General features: G+C 44.4%; 1 protein-coding gene across 1 annotated transcript in view; it reads left to right on the top strand.

Annotated features, from left to right (window-relative positions):
- The window catches only part of LOC144935823 (membrane-bound glycerophospholipid O-acyltransferase 1-like), a 51,456-nt gene extending 44,571 nt beyond the window's left edge, over positions 1 to 6,885 (top strand). The window contains exons 9-13 of the mRNA XM_078862611.1: positions 208 to 311; positions 2,576 to 2,640; positions 3,082 to 3,214; positions 5,485 to 5,636; positions 6,585 to 6,885. Coding sequence (XP_078718737.1) covers positions 208 to 311; positions 2,576 to 2,640; positions 3,082 to 3,214; positions 5,485 to 5,636; positions 6,585 to 6,798 — 668 coding nt within the window. The 3' untranslated portion in view covers positions 6,799 to 6,885. The remainder of the gene's footprint in view (positions 1 to 207; positions 312 to 2,575; positions 2,641 to 3,081; positions 3,215 to 5,484; positions 5,637 to 6,584) is intronic.
- Positions 6,886 to 18,433: the final 11,548 nt, after the last annotated feature.

The raw sequence follows: 18,433 nt of genomic DNA, 5'->3' as shown, positions 1-18,433 counted from the left end.
TCTAGTTTCAGCTCACCGGTAAGATGTTCCACTTTAGTCAGTGTTTATAGTCGTCTCAATCGAGCTGACGACAGCACGCACCGCCATTTCATTAAAGTTCTAGACTGTGGATATTCATTTGGTGAGCATTTGGCCGTGCGCACGGCCACCCTGCCTGCCGCTAGCGCTGTTGCTTCACGTCCCGTGCGCTCTGTGTGTCTTCGGCAGCGGATGCGATCAACAACGCGGCCGGTTTTGGCTTCAACGGTTACGACAAAAACGGCCGCAGCAAGTGGGACCTGGTGTCTAATCTAAACATCTGGAACATCGAGGTACGACGAGCCCTTGCGCAAGTCGTGCAATGAGCGTGCACGCGAGGACAACTCGCTAACCAAGCTATATCTGCGAGCCGCTATGATCACCATCTCTTAATAGGAAGTCACTGGAGTTATGCACTTTTAAATGTAGATTAACAACTAATTCCTTTAGAACTGCTTTTTGTGTTTATTTTGTTGTCCTTCCCTCGCACCTCCAATTAGCGCGGTTGGCTACCTATGATGCGGAAGAAGTTCAACATACATCTCTCATGGTCTTGCGATCCAACTTGCTCTCGTACACTAGCTACATCTCATTGCTCCACCTCCGTGGTGGTCGTCCTCTCAGACATGTTCCGCTTTTGGCCACCACTCCCTTCCCAGTCTTGTCCACTTGGCGTCATCCCTCATCGCGACGTGTCCTGCCTGACCTCACTTGCCTTTCCTCAGAATTCCACGTCTCTAGCATTTGTTCTCTATTCCATTTGCTCCTTTTTCTGTCTATCATAGTAATTACAAGCATGTATCTCCGTTTCTTTACGCTTTTGTCAACTTTTGTCCCTTGATTCTGTTCCTAATACAATATCTAGAAATACGCAGTAAATTTAAAACGTTCCTCTTTCAGTGCATTGATATACTGCTCTTGATTAAATTACATTTTCAACAGCACCCCAACCTTCACTGGCTCACCTATTTATTTGAAATAAAATTTGATCTCAGTCCACCTAAAGAAAATGCCACAGTTTATACTCCATTGTGTTTTCTAGTCGTGTACCTCCAATAACAATGGCCTATTGCTACACTAACTTTGTTGTACTTACTGTCAAATAGATTCTAGGAAATATTAATTAATAGTAATTTACCATTATGCCTGGCTTAGTATGAATTGGAATTTCATGAAGTGGAAACTTACACAGTTATCTCGTCCCTCACAAATCAAGGACTTGGGAAAAACTAAATATAGAAATGATATCAAACTATGTTATAACAAAGGAGCAGCGACGCTGACATGGCATGAAGAAAGTCACAAATCAGAAGAGGAGTCTGGTAAAGAGACACACTCTTATTAAGGATATTCACAACGATATCACGAGACTTTTTCTCAAACTTGGATGAGAGTTATGAGTAAAAGGCATAGATCTAAATTGAGAATGAGTATCAACCCGACCACCGCAGATTCGCCGCCGATGACAATCGTTATCAATCACCATTGGAAATTAACTACAGGAGATAGTTGAATAACTGGTTTTAAAACAGTCTGCCTCAGCAGCAGACCACGCTTTCCCACCTGATGACGGACGCTTGTGTTGCGCCCGAAACGTCGTGATTTATTTTATTTTCTACCTATGTGACTTTACCGAAAGAACCAAAGAGTATGGATTCCTGCAGTCACGAAAGCTTCAAATCAAGATTGGTTAGAGAATGATACAAATTTGGGCTAAAGATAAATATGAGGCATGATGACAGAGCCTACCATTGGAATATCAAGGGGAAGGCCGTTATTTTCATTTAGTAATTAGAAGAGGGCTGGGAACGGAGGGGGTGGGAAGTGACTAACAAGTGAGAGAGTTAGGAGCTGCGCCCCCTATTGGTTGAGGGGCATGGGGCGTCACGGTGGTGAGATGTTAAGTACCTCGCCTGGTATACAGGAGGTCGTGGGTTCGATCCGACCATGACGCCTACATATTTGGAGTTTACACTTCTCCCCTTGGGCGCGTGGATTTTTCTCCGGGTCCTCTGGTTTTTCCCTCCACATTTAGAAACAAAATGTGTTTAGAGTATTTGGCTGCAATACATTTCCATGAGATAAGCCACTTCGTTGAGCTATCATTTGTGGCCAGGTCGCTTCTGATAAAGAGCTATATAGCTCAGTGGGCCTTAACTGGTAAAATAAAAATAGTTGAGTATTTTTTTTTTGTATTTCAAGCTGTTTGCAAGGTGGCACTGAGCCCAGGGTCCCAGATATGGGGATCCTCTTAGAAGGGACCTCGTGTTCTTTTGAAATCTGCCTCCTTTTAAACATGTAGAAACATGTAGAAACAGGTTGTACAGAAAGGCATAACAGTTGTTCGAAATTTTTAATAAAATGAAAAATTTCCTTTACCAACCAACATTGACTCCTCTGCGAGTTTAGTTTTTTTTCTTTGCCACGAAAGTTACTCCTGTTTAAAGTAATGTCTCAAAAAACTGGGTGCAATATGTAGTTTTGTAATGTTTAACGCACAAGCTTAGTGCATTGTGTTTTTACGATTGAAAAATGTATGTTTGTTTTGTCGCTACAGACAGCAACCAGCTTCAAAATGTTCATCGATAACTGGAACATACAGACTGCACTTTGGCTGAAACGGTGAGTTCACATTATGTGTTTGCTTTCCACGTATTTAACCCATGTCACGAGATAGATTGAGAAAACGTTCCAGGTTAAGTATTTCCATGCACAACCAAGCATTGGACAGTACTCCCACCTGCATTGGCAGTCTTGACCCAATCATAGCAACTTCACATTCATGTCGTGGGGACAAGTCTCTCCGTATAATGAATACTGTTGACTTCCCACATTTATCAGCCGGAGGTGGGGCGTTTTAAACATTCAAATCGTATTTTTTTTGCCCCAAGCCACCCAGCTACACGACTTAATATTGCAACTTGATCAGTTGTGAGACTATTGTGACCTTTAACCTCCACGTGACCCCTTCCGTATGACCTCTGACCCCTCTATGACCCCCCCACCACGTTCATACAACCCGTGTAATCTCTGACCCCATCCGACCTCTCCACGTGCCGGCAGGGTGTGCTACGAGCGAGCTGCACAACACCGAACGGTGGCGACGTTCGTGCTGTCAGCTGTGTGGCATGGAGTCTACCCCGGATACTACTTCACCTTCCTCACCGGCATCCCCATGACCATGGCAGCTCGAGCGGTGAGCCCCTCCTCCCCACATTCCCCCCCCCCCCATCCCCCCCCCCCCAGCAAAAACTCCTTACACTTCTCAAATTTCGCACCCCCATTTATTTATCTTTTTTTTCTTCATTTCTCTCTCTCTTGTGTTCCAATTATACCATAAGTTTCACGTTGTCATGAAACAAAGACATTCCATTTGGGCAACCTTCGATTGTGTAGTCCACCGCGATGAGTCGGAAGCAACGGTCCTCATCGTCACCATCATCGTTCAATATTACCACTGCGCCTGCCGTGCAGTCAGTCATCTTGCCCTGCAAGGAGATGCCCCAGAATGTCTTCTGAAGTTGCCTGAATAATTCCTGTAGGGGGGTGCTCCTTTTACACGTCGTGCAAGGTGTGTTCATTGCATGTCAATAATTTTAATTTAATAAAATAAAAATCTGTAATAAGCCACATTAATCTTCTTGGTTCTTTCGGTAAAGTCACGTAGAAGGGAAATAATAAAATGATAAAAATTTAACATAATAAAATCATTCTCACGACGTTTCGGCCACAACGCAAGCAGCCATCCTCAGGTGAAGAACAGATCTGTCGGGAAGAGGACGGCTGCTTGCGTTGTGACCGAAACGTCGTGAGAATTATTTAATTATGTTTTATTTTTTTTATTTTATTCTTTCCCTTCTACGTGACTTTACCAAAAAAACCAAGAAGATGAATCCCTGCAGTCACGAAAGCTTTAAATCGAAATTTAAGCCACATTAAGTGAACAACAAAAAACCCCCATTGAATACGATGAGTTATTTTTGCGACTTTTCTGAGACCGTGAACTTAGTAGTGCCACCTGAAGTGCTCTGCCGCAGCGTCTCGCATACACACACCAAGGTGCAATGTAGCGGTGTGCGTGGTCTGCATTTGAACCGTGTGACTACTCAACAATTTTCGTCAAGGGGAAGTTGTAATCTTTTCCTCTTGCTGGTTGTTGAGGCAATTGTCTGTCTGTTGTTGGGTCATGCGGAGGTGGAACAGTCGTGCATGTGAGATAGCTCTTCAGCTGCAGGCCAACGTGTTTCCTGTATGAGGCAGTAAAGAAAGTACGTGGATGACATGACTACTCCGTTATAGGTCTCCACCTACGATTTCCTTTAATTCCCAAAACGTTATGCGGAAATGACCACTCATACCAAAACATATCCATTTAAATAGTCTTGAGACTCGATCAGGCTTTACTGGGTAGATATTTCAAATGATACCTTACTTAAAGAATATATAACTAAGTAATTGCTATATCGATCAATGGCTTGTTGCCAAATCTCTTTATGCAAGCCACTTAATCGAAACACTGGTTTACACGTCTGTGTAAATAATTATGTACTGCCTATAATTCCACTGTATGTGTTTATTTTCCAAACCCAGTGGCTGTTACATCCTGAAAAGTGAATAATGAAAGGCAGGGAATTAAAAAAAAGAGAAAAAAACGTAAGTCAGATTTACATTGCACACAAAACGTTAAAGGCTCCCAAGGTATCGCGAGGTTCAGACCTGACACGAGAGAGAGTTCCAAGGTGGGTGGGTGTACGAGCTTCCAGAGCAGTGAGGGTGTGTCATGGGTGACTGAGCAAAATCCAAAGCTAGAAGGGTGCATTGGTTCGTGGATGTCAACAGATTGGAATGGGGGTATTTAAAAAGCAATGGCTGTTCGAGTCTCAAGACTTTTGTTCAGGAGCGTACTGCATTTTGGATGTTTGGCCAATTCGTGGATAAGCGTTGTGCTTTAGGGAAGAGGAAATGGGAAGGTTGTGATTCTGCGAGGTGTTCAGGACACGATGGCAGTACACCAATCGATTGAATGTATCTGTGCAGAAACTTTCGTGGTATTCTTTAATATGTGTTAAGTTTTTGTCAACTTACTCCATTGTTCTACCACAAGCGAAAACGTCGTTAATAGAATTTAATTTGAATGGAATTGCATTTGAATGCAGGGCACTCAGGAAATTTGAGATGTATTGATGCATCCCTGAATAAATAATTACCAGAAGTCCCACCGCGCAAATGAGGGGATTAACACTCATCGCCCTGCACAAGCGGGAATCACGGCCCAATTTCTCACCTTACCATGTGTTGGGTCATCTTGCAGCCCAGTGGGTTTAGAAGTTTTACAAATCCACGTAATCCACCACCCGTTGTCTCCAAATTACCCGACGGCAGCAATGAGCCACCACACCCTGTAACACCTTTCGCTCGCCACATCAAATTGACTGAGCGCTCTTGCGTGCGGTGCGGTGTATGCAGGTGCGGAACAACTTCCGGCACCTATTCCTGGGCTCACGAGGCCTCAAGGTGGCGTACGATGTGGTCACGTGGGCCTCCACGCAGATGGGCATCGCCTACACGGTGGCGCCGTTCGTGCTGCTCGCCACGGAGCCCACGCTGCGATTCTACAGGTCAGCAGCCAGATGTGGGAAATGTAATATGTACCTATTTTTTTCTTCGAACGTGTGCCTTCTCGGCCGAGCCAGGCCACAACATCTCCGTCTGCAATGCTCAGTGCTCTCAGTCCTCCTGAGCAGCCTGGCCAGAGGGCAGTCCTCCGCAATTTGGGTCACAGTTTGTAGCTGTCCACATTCACAGCTCCGCTCGGGCAACGCAACTTGCAAATATTCCACGACCTTCCACGGTCACCTGGCCCAGGTCTGTAGTTGAAACTTTTAATGTCCATTTTGCTTAGCAGCCATCTCTACCAATCGTGATCATTTAGTGCAGGCAAGCTGATTTAAATCACCCAGGAGTTTGGCTAAGTGGCGTCCACAAACACTAGCGTCTGCCCGCGCACGCAACTTACGGTTGGACGCTTTATCGGTATTTGGCACTCGTAAGTCCTGCTCCTCCGGGCCCAGCCCGAAACTGCAGAGCACTCTAATGTTTAAGCATAACATCCCTGCGGCAGAATTGATCCATCCTTCACCGCAAGGCTGAAACAGTGGATTAGCATGGCATGGCCGATCGATCCGATACAACAAGGCCAATTAAGTGGATTCTGGGTGGGCCCAGCAGTTGATGCACTCGCTCAACACACATCCAGTTAAACACTAAGCAAAGTCAACGTAGCATTTCCTGTGAGAGGCACACAACTGTTAAAATAAGTAAATTACATTTAATCAAATAGCCATCGTGTATGTATGTACGTATGTTGAACTTCTTTCGCACCGTACGTAGCCAACCGTGCTAATCGGAGGCGGCCATGCCGTAGCTACAGATTTTTGAGCGATCGGCCATTGCCTTTGACCTTGGATTAGAGTCGTCGTTCGCGGTCCTGGCCTCGTGAGTGCCCACCCTGTGGCCGGTAACCGACAACTCCTCCGTTGTACCCCCACCGCCGTGTGCGCCCGTAGCTCCATGTACTTCCACTTCCATTTGCTGTCGCTGATGGCCGTGTTCCTGCTGCCGAGCCGACGGAGCGGCCCCAGGGGGAGCGCGGGCTCCGGGAATGACATCACGCCACAACAGAAGCCGCTCAACAACAACTGCTCCAACGGCTGTAGCTGTGGGGTGCCGTCGGCACCACGGTTGCCGGTGCCGCCACCGCCACGCGCCAAAATCGAATGAGATCGGCCGTCTCCAGCACAACCAAGCAGTGAGCACGGTCCTAAGAAGCACGCCCCATGTATTTTTTTATGACCGTCCCTCACAGACTCCTGCAAGAAGGGGGGTGGGGGGTGGGGGGGGGGTCTCATGTGGAGAGAGAGTGCTGGGGAGTACAAGAACTCTCTGGCTTTTATTAGGGAGGGCTGGGTTTTTAGGGAGGCTGGTGGTGGTGCTGGGGGAAAGAGAGGGGTCTGGGAGGGAGTGGGAGTAAATGACACAATACAGAACACCAGGCTTTTAGGCCAATGTATTTTTTAAAAGTCGTAAATAATAGAAAAATGTAACATTCAAGTGCTGTATTTACAAAATTGTACTTAAATGGTTATGAAATAAAAATTGTAACAAGTGCCTTAGATCAGCGATTACAAATGCCAAACCTCGATGAGCATCATCCTTGGCCCGGCTCTTCGTGTTTACCAGTCTCCTCCGTCCCCATGCACACCAGCACAACAGATTGAGTTGCGAGCCACTGCATTGTATTAAAGTGTCCTCCGACCTTCGGAGGCTGAGGAAACACGGCCGTAGTCTGTAGACCATTAGCTTGGGGGGCAGTGTTGTTTGGCAGCAACAGTAAGTGGGAAAAAAGTATAATTGTTATTGTTTTTAGTTTAGGAAAATTGTATGGAAAGCCACACTATGAAAGATTTAAAGTGCCAGACAACCAAAACTATTCTTTCCTGGGCCATCACAATGCGATGAACACTTGGAGTTTGTGGTCTATTTGGTCTAGCAAAAATGTAATTAGAAATTCTGGAATGCCAATACCTCATAAAAACATTTAAACATAAGCTCACTTATTACTATTTTTAATAGCAGTTACACATATATTTTGTCTTAACACCAAAACAAGACAACATTTTTTGTTTTAATTACTGAAAGCAAAATTTATATTGTGGAAGACTTTTATTTACTTGGGCCTAGTTATGCAGGCTTCGTCCTGAACAAACTCAGAGCCTCTCACACCAAAAGCGCCTTAAATATAGCAGTACTATTTTTCTAAATACTTTATGTACACAAGTTTTATTACAATTAAATTGTCAAACATAGAAAAATTGGCACGTAGGTTTAACAAACTAATCCCACTCGAAAAGATGTTCAAGAAACATAGGTTGTTTTTATGTACAAACATTCGTTTATTGATTGCAATACAATCAGTTCTCATCAGAATAAACAAAAAAACTGTATTATATGTTATTTACCACGCAGCCATATTTTAAAATTTATTTTAAATGTAAACTTGACCTATGAACTACGATGAAAATTTGCTGCGAGGTCCAATGCACAGTTGATTCAAATCCTGTGCTGAGTATTAGCAGAACTAGTTTATAGGATTTTTTACTTGAGTTGTCCAACTTAAATTCATCAAGTGATGAATTGCTGATCTGTGACAAAAATATTAATTTAATCATCCGCAGTAATGTTTTAAAATGTGTACCAATAATTCCAATAACTTTTATTGAGGGATTGAAGTTATTATTCATTATAAGAGACTATTCATTGTTTTCTCACAAACGTGAGACTCGAAAAAGCTAACAAAAATATTAGGACAACATATTTGCATCTTATGCTTGTTTCACTTCTACAAATTGCATTTTTTTTATTCCTTCTAAACCTCAATTTACCATCTGGATTCTATATTATAGCAAACCTCTTACAACCCAGCCTTTATGTAGGATTCTAGCAGTCTCATGCTCGCATGATTAGCTGCTCGTCTCACAGGACCATATTCATGACAGTCCTGAACAGATTTATGAATTGGATATAAATTAATAGGCCACCTCTTCCAATCAGGCTGCTGTCGACAGTATCTGCAGCCCACCGTCTGGCCAGCTGTGCCTCTACACCTTCCCACTTTTTTTCAATTTTCCCCCAGTATAGCGGGGGGGGGGGGGGGGCGACAGCCGCTCCACGCCAATGTCCCGTTGTTGTCCTAATGTTCCGATGGCTTCTCAAACATGAAGAAAAGACGACTCTTACGCGAATGACCACTAATTGTTTGCCAAGCGCGTTCGTACAACGCCCGGCCACCGCGGCATAGGGCCCAAGCGTTGCGTTGCGCCGGGGCGCAAGGCCCACCGCGCTGCGACGCGCTCCATAACGATGAGAGTCCCCACGTTGCCGAGAGCCGATCTCCGGCGAGTGACGCGACGGTGGGGGACGGAGTTTCTGGCAACGCGCGTTTGGTCGTGCCATGGAGCGGGGAGGGGTCATGGTGTTTTTTTTGTTTGCGCGTTCTAACGTTGCTACGACTCTAGTAACTTTTACCTCAGACAGGCCGGTTGCGGTTACCCTCTCGTGCCGACCGTTTTATTTTTGTATCTTTCTCGTTAGGTGCGTCTGTCTGATACCTTTGGCTGTGCAGACGCTCCGTTAACTAAGAACGTGTTCAATGAAATTCAGCAGAAACAGATTACCATACAACTGACTCTTTTTATGTGATATCTCGCACTCTGTTAAGTATCTGTTTTGCCGAGCAGTGAATGCGCTGTCACCACGGAGCCTTTTTCATGGTGTCGGTGGTTCGATTCCCGCCATTGTCGCCTGGTTATTTCTCCGGCAAAATTAACTAAAGTGAGCAGTGCCCTCAGCTGGCTGAAGCACTTTGAGACCAGAGGCCTAGTTTGTGTTGGCAGAAAGGCATTTTTTGTAGATTTTTCGTTAGAGAGCGGCCAGATTGCTATTATACTTTGCTTGTTTGGCCATTTTTATACTGTAAAATCTGAAAAAAGTTTCCGTCAGCACATTATTCAGGCCCTGGGATGTCAAAAGGCGTTTTAGTAATGAGGTTATGCTAATAATTGCTGTGTCTATTGAAATGAAATCATTTTCATGATAAAAAAATTATTTAGTATTCAGTATTCCCCTTCACACATCCGTGGCCTAGTGCCCATGAAATAATGGAGCACTCACTCATTGCAGTTTGGATGCAGCTTGCATTATTATGCATGAGCTATTTTCAATATAACTAATTAATAAGGTACAACACAAATGCGCAATGCAATACCATTTGCTCTTACAAAACGTCACTTCATAATACAAGGCGCATCCTCATTTATTGGACTGGCTTGCCAGTGATTTTCATTTACCCCTGGAGTGCGTACAGTCATGTATTTTGTGAAATGTGTGTTTTACCATTTTGTGTCTTTGGGTTGCTGTTTTTAAAAAGAAAAAAAGATCGTCAATTTTAATCAAACGCTTGTTTAAACTCGGCACGTGTTTGCACTACAGATTTATTTTTATTTTGTGTTTCGGCAGCGGTCTTTATTGACTTGAAGAAGGCCAGATAATGTGCACGGCTGCAGACTTGTGGAATTTAATGTTTGGAATTTGTACGATTAGGCCAGGACCCTTGTGGCTTATTTAGAGGTGTTTCTAATTTCGAATCATACAGTTCCATGAGCGTGTTGCATTGGTAAATGTGTCGTGCGTTATTGCAGGAACAAAGTACAGCGAAACCTCGCTACGACGTTTTTAAGGGGACCCGCCAAATCGAATGTTAGAAAATGTAGAGCAATGAGACGGATGACTTTTGAGGGGGGGGGGCTTTAAAATAGGACGTTAAATATGTAAACATTCTCAAAGTGGAAATGTTATTACAAGGTTCCACCATAAATAGCTCCTCCAAGCATCCTTCCTGCTACACCGCTGCGGCCTACTAATTCACCCAAAGGGGAGTGCACCTTTGCAGGGCAAAATCTAGTCAAGGTTTGCTGAAAGGTTGTTTTGAAATGTTGTACCATTACATTCACAAGCATTGGAAACCAGGCACATTCGTGGCTGGCCACTTTGAAGCACACTTCAAATCTGCAGGACTGGCTGAGTGCTGTGATCCTTGATTTACCCAGCCACCTCCTTGTATAGTTACATATTATTTAATAATATACCTTTTTTTTTATAATACTACCCAAACTTTTAACTGCAATATTCAAGTACGATTTTAATTTGTATTGCTTACATCTGAACCAATCCTAACCTTGACTCACCTCTCCAACCTTGCCTAGATTCCAACTCGTACAGATCATGCCACTCTGGGTCACTCCGCTAGGGCACAGTTGGTACGGAAAGGATGTGTGCATAGTGCAGTCAGTGTCTGTGCAAGGAGGAGGCAATCATGAGCTGACCAAACATCCCACATTTTGATGAAGGCGTGGGACAAAACCCGTGTTTCGTTGTTGTCACTCCGCGATTTTAAAGTTGCTGCTTTTAGGCCCAGTTTACAGCCACTGTAAATGCTGGAGAGGGTTCAGCTCTGTAGTTCTTTGGAGCTGTGATCATTGATGCGAGACGCCACGATGGCAAGATGTTAACTCCCTCGCCTGATATGCAGGAGGTCGTGGATTCAATCCAAACCCTGGCGCCTGTTGTATATTTGGAGTATGTGTGATCTTCCCCGTGGTCGCGTGGATTTTTCTCCAGGTCCTCCGGTTTTTCCCCTCCACATTTAGAAACATACGTTCAGCGTATTTGGCTGCTATAAATCTCCACATAAGCCACTTCATTGAGCTATTATGTGTGGCCATGTCACTTCTTAAAAATAGCTATATAGCTGAATGGGCGTTACCTTGTAGAATAAAAACAAATGTTATAGTTTCATAGTGGAACTCTCAAAACAACACTCGACAATGCTCAGCTCGGCAATTGCCTTTGGCTGCCTTGTCATCATGAACGGATTTCGTGAAGCCACGTTCAAACCCGGCTGCACGCCTCGCCGCCACAGTGTGTATGGATGGCTGCTCTGGGTGTAGGTGGTAATGGGTGCAGCTCTTCGTTAACTTGCTCATGTAACAGCTGGTGGAAGGACCTCTAATCAAGGGAGCTCATTTTTAGGCTCACAAGGTGTTGTGCGCGTGTTTTCCCGTGATTCTGTACGGCACGTGTGTCTTCTTCATCTTGTGCATGCAGATGAACCAATTACGTAGCGGGACACGGCCTTATAAATCGCACAAAAGGCCTTCCCGTGACCATCCCACGAAATGGTTGTACATTAACATAACACTCTTGACTAGGAGTGCTTGCCAAATTTTATGTCAAGTGAATGGAAGCATTTACCTCCAATTGTACGTGCTTCTGTCGGGTTTTAAAGTTAGAGCTCTGATGTTTTAAAATGTGGACCTGTTGCGAAAAGAATAATGTTTTTTTATTATTAAACGAGTTTACAATCACGTTGTGTTTCAGTGTGTATGTGTGTTTGTGTGTATTTAAAGGCATTCATGCCCCCAGGTACGCGAAGCCTTTTTTCCAATAACTCAACCAGATGACGGGTAAATTTCGATTTAAAGCTTTCGTGACTGCAGGGATTCATCTTCTTGGTTCTTTCGGTAAAGTCACGTAGAATGGATATAATAAAATGATAAAAATAAACAATAAAATAATTCTCACGACGTTTCGGCCACAACGCAAGCAGCCGTCCTCAGGTGAAGAACAGGTCTGACTCAATTTTCAGACGCTGTCTTTCCGACAGACCTGGTCTTCACCTGAGGACGGCTGCTTGCGTTGTGGCTGCAACGTCGTGAGAATTATTTTATTATGTTTTATTTTTATTATTTCCATTCTACGTGACTTTACCGAAAGAACCAAGAAGACAGATGACGGGCATTAAGAAGTTCTACGTTTTTAAATCACTGACATTTGAAGTTTAAATAAAAGACATGCGAAAATTAACAATTTGCAAGGATAAATATATGGGTTAAGTTCTCATTCTTGTGCTAGACGCCTAGACTTTCAATATTCTCTCTGTCCTGTTGCTCATTACAGTGCCGCACTTAGCAGAAATGTTTTAATGCCCAACATCCGCTGTTGCTGTGAGCCACAGGACCAACGGCAGAGGGCAGCGCAACCACAGGAATGCCTCCTGCTGAACCTCGACAATAGACTTGAGCTGAGTTATTCGGTGATGGATGCATCACCAGCCCGTGGCTGGCCAGGTGTTACAGGCTGAGCGGGTGGCGAGGTGGACAGGAGGTGACAGTGCCGAATGATTCACCCCCTCGCGCGTGTGCGAGGCGTAGCAGACTCTCGGTTTTGGAAGGGAATCCAAACGCATGTGAATAGAAAGTGGCCGAATATCCCAATGCAGGACCCTCACTAGAGCATTGAGACTCGATGAGGCTTCTGTGGGTAAACGCGTTTTTTTATATTCACATATAACAATTAGGTTAACTCCTATTTTTGGTTCTTTCCGTAAAGTCACGTAGAAGGAGAATAATAAAATAAATAAAAATACAAAAAATATAACTATAAAAATTCTCACAACGTTTCGACTGTAACACAAGCAATCATCATCACACATGATGATGATCATCACACCTGATGATGATTGCTTGCGTTGCAGTCGAAACGTGAGAATTTTTATTGTTTTATATATTTTTTTTCCCTTCTACGTGACTTTACCGAAAGAACCAAGAATATGAATCCCTGCAGTCACGAAAGCTTTAAATCAAAATGTAGGTTTAACTCCGTTTAGCCAAGTGCTGTGGTGAACAGCGGGAATACCATGCCGTACAGCAATGTTTAATTCCAGTTAAAACCGCCGTCGTGATCTATGTTAAACCGAACCGTAAAAGCCATCAAAACCTGAGAACAGCAGAGGTGGGTGGAAGAATTCAAGCCTTTCAAAACGTTGACTTAGATCTACTTTCCCTTTTTCCCAAGAGCGTTGCAACTCCAGAGGCTTTAAACAAGACAACACGCATGTGTATTAAACACCTTTGTGCATATGCAAACAAATCATCGCTATTTTCTGAAGTGCCACAATGCAATTGTTTTGCATAATGCTCTGTCCTTTTGACGCATTTTCCATCTTGTTTGACACATGGGTTTTCAGCGCGGGTGATTATGTTATGATATGGGATTTTTCTCATAATTTACGGATTTAAACCCCCAGAGGTGCAAAGTCGCAGAAACGCATTGGCAAATGCAGCACAAAAAAACATGGAACGTTGTGCCAACTCTGGGGCAACCACGTGACGACGTTGGGCCACACGTGGCACATTTACTTGGTGAATATCTTGAGGATTTTCTTTAACCGGTCCTGGTCACCAAACACCCAATCCAACCGCAAACTGACACCATCGTGGTGAAGCACAGTATGGCCAAACAATGGCATTCACCCAGCAGTGCATGAACAAAGGTCTAAACACAATCAAAATTGTTACCATATACCTACTATAATCACCCAGGAATGTCTGTGCTTAACGCTCGTGACGTCACTCCGACATCAACCAGCTACCCCTCATTAATAATCATGAGCAGGTGACGTCCTCCAAATGGACATCCCTCATTAATAATAATGAGCGGGTGACGTCACTCAATATGGAGTACACCCCCCCCTTACTAATAATCATGAGCAAGTGACGTCACTCCACATCGAACAGCCCCCATCATTAATATTCATGAGCAGGTGACGTCCTCCAAATGGACATCCCTCATTAATAATAATGAGCCAATAATTTTGACTTAACTTTCGTGACTGCAGGAATTAATATTCTTTGGTTCTTTCGGTAAAGTCACGTAGATAGAAAAATAAGAATAAAAAATTCAGTGAATAGAAATAATAATAAAAACACTAATGTAGACTGTAGCCTGGTTCTTAATCGGAGTGAGTGTACTGGCAATCTATAATGTAGACTAGCAATGGTTATTAAGCTGTGTGAGTGTACTGGGAGTCTATGATGTAGATTGTAGCCTGGTTTTTAACCTCGGTGAGCGTACTGGTAGTCTATAATGTAGACTGTAGCAATGGTTAATAAACTGAGTGAGCGTACTGGCAGTATATAATGCAGACTGTAGAACCCTCACGTCACGCGATCTCCGTAACGCTATTGAGACATCAAAGTAAGAAGGACGTCATCATGAACAAGGGATTATAACCTTAAAATGAAATAGGTCTGTGTCACCGGGCCCTTACAAATTGCACACGAATGGATGCAATGAAAATCCCGTCGCGGTCTGCTTTCGGCTTGCTTAAGTTTCAGATTTACTGCAATACACCCGTCCTTGGATGGGCAAAAGGCGAGTTATGCATATCCACGCAATAGTCTGTTCAGAAGCAGGGTGGGTTTCACCCAGGGGCGGTTTCTTCATTAGGGCGATTGGGCGACGCACCACCAATCTCAGCCGTCACTGTGCCTCTGGATATAGTCCAATCAGCGTCATGTCACGTTCTGTGGAGTACCGCCTCTTTTTGGGCGATATCACTCCGGCTGAGAATCGCCCCGAGTGGTCCCATAGACTTACATTCAAAGATGTTTTTTTTCGAACGGGGGCGCTGCAATGCATTCTCTATGGCTTCCGGGAGGGCTCGCACTAACGTGCTTACGTCATCATACGTAAGCAACATATAAGAATATGTTCGTAGGGTCGCTGTTTATTTTCGACATCACGCTTCCATCTCTCGCCTTCATTTGTATTTGTGGCGTGGAGTTGAGGCTGATGTGATCCAGGAGGGGTGGCGTGTGTTTTGAGGCCAGTGGTTCTTCACCTGGGGTGCACGCTGGACCCCCTGGGGGTGTGAGATGACCTTTCTGGGGGGGTGCAAGGCTGCAGTAAAGGTTTGGAACCACTGATTTAGGCGAACAGGCGGCGCCGGCTTTGCGTAACGATATATCCACACTAATGTCTTGCATCTTGCCCTCGCACTCCTCCACTTTGGAATTCCCTCCCAATGGTCTCCTTCCCTGACCACTCATAATGAACTTTCTTCATGCAAGAAACGTGTCGGCTCCATTTGATAGCGCTGTTTGTTGATTTTTTTGGGGGGAGCTATAGTAATTGAAATTGTAACGGTTTACAACTTAGTGACTGTTGTTGGCCCGAGCTATAGAACTAATTCCACTTGTGCCCAACAGGGAGCATCACAGCCAAAGGTTTCTTCTAAAACGTTGTAATCTCCAAGTTAAGGCAAAAGTCACTTTTGGAATTTGACTGAAGGCACAGTCATTAGTACCGTCTTTGGGCCCTACAAGACCACTTGCTGATGTAGATACACAGTTTTGTGTCAAGCCACTGCTGGATGAGGGCCTCCCCACGCCTAATGGGTCAGGAGGGGTCATTTGACCAAACTTCACCGTGCTGGTCAGTGGGGGTTGATGACAATAGGAGACATAGAAATGGGAGCATATAATAAGTACAATGCACAAAGGATTGTGTTGCACTGCCCTATTCTGCCCATCACGTATCCTTGCAGCCTATTACAACCTGTTGTGCATGGTGATCACCCATCCAAGCACAGTCCAGGCTCACTGCACTCTTAGCTGACGAGACCGGGTGCACGAAGGCTCCACAGACATCAACGAGATGCCTGTTTAACACCACAGCCTTTTGAAACGACTGCTGCAAGCGAGCACCTGTCAAGGTTGGCAAAACTCGGTGAGGTCACGTGGCCAGTGCCACACATACTCTGTCGCATTTGTGTCTCACCTGTGCTGACATCCACCACAACACCACATCACGTGCTCATTTTCATGCTGTGCCAACCTAAGGCAGAGATGCAGGCCCAGGTCCCATGTCCAAGTCGCCTCGAGTGTGCACCATTTGGTCAGTCGCAGGGATCAAACCTTAGTTTTCTTTGATCACAATTCCACGCCACTCCCTTGCACACTCATGAAGCACACCTGCATACACGCACACAGGATAGAGCAAATAATCCCACTCGCATAACCTATACAGGCTGGTGAGGCAAGTGCTGTTAGATAATATCTATGAGGGCCGGAACAAGATAAGAGGTGGTGTGTCCAAAACCACGGCTGGCCGCCTTTGTCTCTCCAGTGTTTATGTTCACACAATCTTAATTTTGGAGCTTTAGTGACTGCAGGAATTATTCTTTGGTTCTTTCGGTAAAGTCACGTATGTTCACACACTGCACCAGGTACTCGTGCAAGACCGAGTCAACCCAAAGAACACCGATATAATCACCCTGTCCATCAATGTAATTCAAAGCGGTATCTCTCCCTGCTTTTTTACGTACTTTTCAGTTTATGCTATTCAAATTGTTAATGACTCATGATTGAAACTCGTGACCTTCATTTATCCAAGAAAACCTCACCGAGTCTCAAGACCTTTCAGGAGGGTCCTGCATTGGGATGTTTGAACAATTCCATTCGTGAGTGTGTGGCTTCATGTGGTCGGGAAATTGAAGTACTGTACAGTAATAATTTACAGCCCTCTGTCAAACTACTATTGGGTGAAGTTCTCCCTACGCTGAAAAAGCCACGGGATTTGATGGACCGTACCGTACTTGACTTTTGTCTCCGTATATTGGTCGGTTCTGCTTTTTGAAGAGGGAACGTAGACTAATCCAGATATCGGCTGCCAAATGATGTTATCCCGTGGCCTGGAATCGAACTCGGAGAACCGGATTCTTGGCTCAGTGCACTAACCACTTACACTACCACTCCCCAAACACGTACACACACCCATACATCCACGCACGCAAGCACGCGTGTGGCACGGAACGCGCCACGCGGTTGCGGGGGGTGACACAGAGGCGTGTGCATCCGGCCGGCTGTGGCCCCACCCCGTGAAATGCCATCACGCGTTGTGACATGTCCTCCAGGGTAATGGGCAAATACAAAAAAATTAAACTGAATTTAATTATTTCTTCCTGGGGGATGGGGAAATTTGCCATTTATAAAATGAGAAAATAATGAGACATCGAGAATGAGTCAGCAATGCCACCTTCGCCTGTGTTTAACCCTCACAACCACAGCTCATGTCCAACAAATTTATCACAAGACGCCACAGAGCCTGGTGTAGAACTCTGCGACGTATCTTCTTGGTTCTTTCGGTAAAGTCACGTAGAAGGGAAATAATAAAATAATAAAAATAAAACATAATAAAATAATTCTCACGACGTTTCGGCCACAACGCAAGCAGCCGTCCTCAGATGAAGAACAGGTCTGTCGGAAAGACAGACGCTGTCTTTCCGACAGACTTTACCAAGAAGATGAATCCCTGCAGTCACGAAAGCTTTAAATCGAAATCTGCGACGTATGTTTGCTTGAAGGGTTAAAATGTCAGTGAGAGTTTACATTGAGTAGGACATTATTTCGTGCAGTCCGCATTAATTCGCTGTTCAGGCGCTGATTAATAGTTTAAAAAATGCGATTTAAGTTTTCTCTTAAACACACTTCCTATTACTTGAACTTCCCACAGCAGCAGTGCATGGGAGAATGACCCAGAAGTGACAGATGTGTTTTGTTATCACAGTCATCACAGTACTTTTGTTATCACAAGCAAGGTCGAAAGAACGTGGTGAGATAGACCCTGAAAGGTACTTTTGTGATCGACCCTGAAAAGTACTTTCGTGATAACAAAAGTAGTTTTCAGGCTCTATCTCACCACGTTCTCTCGGCCTTGCTCTTTAGCTGTGCCCGTGACTAATTTGCCTCTTAAGAGCAAAAAAAGCCCTACTTTCTGAGAAAGGCCAACTTAATATTTAAAAAAACAAACGCAGAATGTCATTTGGGCTGAGAATATCAAATTCATTCTAGATTTGAAGTTTTCGTGACTGCAAGGATTCATACTCTTTGGTTTTTTCGGTAAAGTCACGTAGGTGAAACATTCAAATAAATTAAATCACGACGTTTCGGGCACAACA

This window comes from Lampetra fluviatilis, chromosome 14, assembly GCF_964198595.1.
Source record: "Lampetra fluviatilis chromosome 14, kcLamFluv1.1, whole genome shotgun sequence".
Classification (NCBI taxonomy): Eukaryota; Metazoa; Chordata; class Hyperoartia; order Petromyzontiformes; family Petromyzontidae; genus Lampetra; species Lampetra fluviatilis.
Note: the sequence above shows the minus strand (reverse complement) of the source record. Positions and strands in the feature narration are given on the sequence as shown.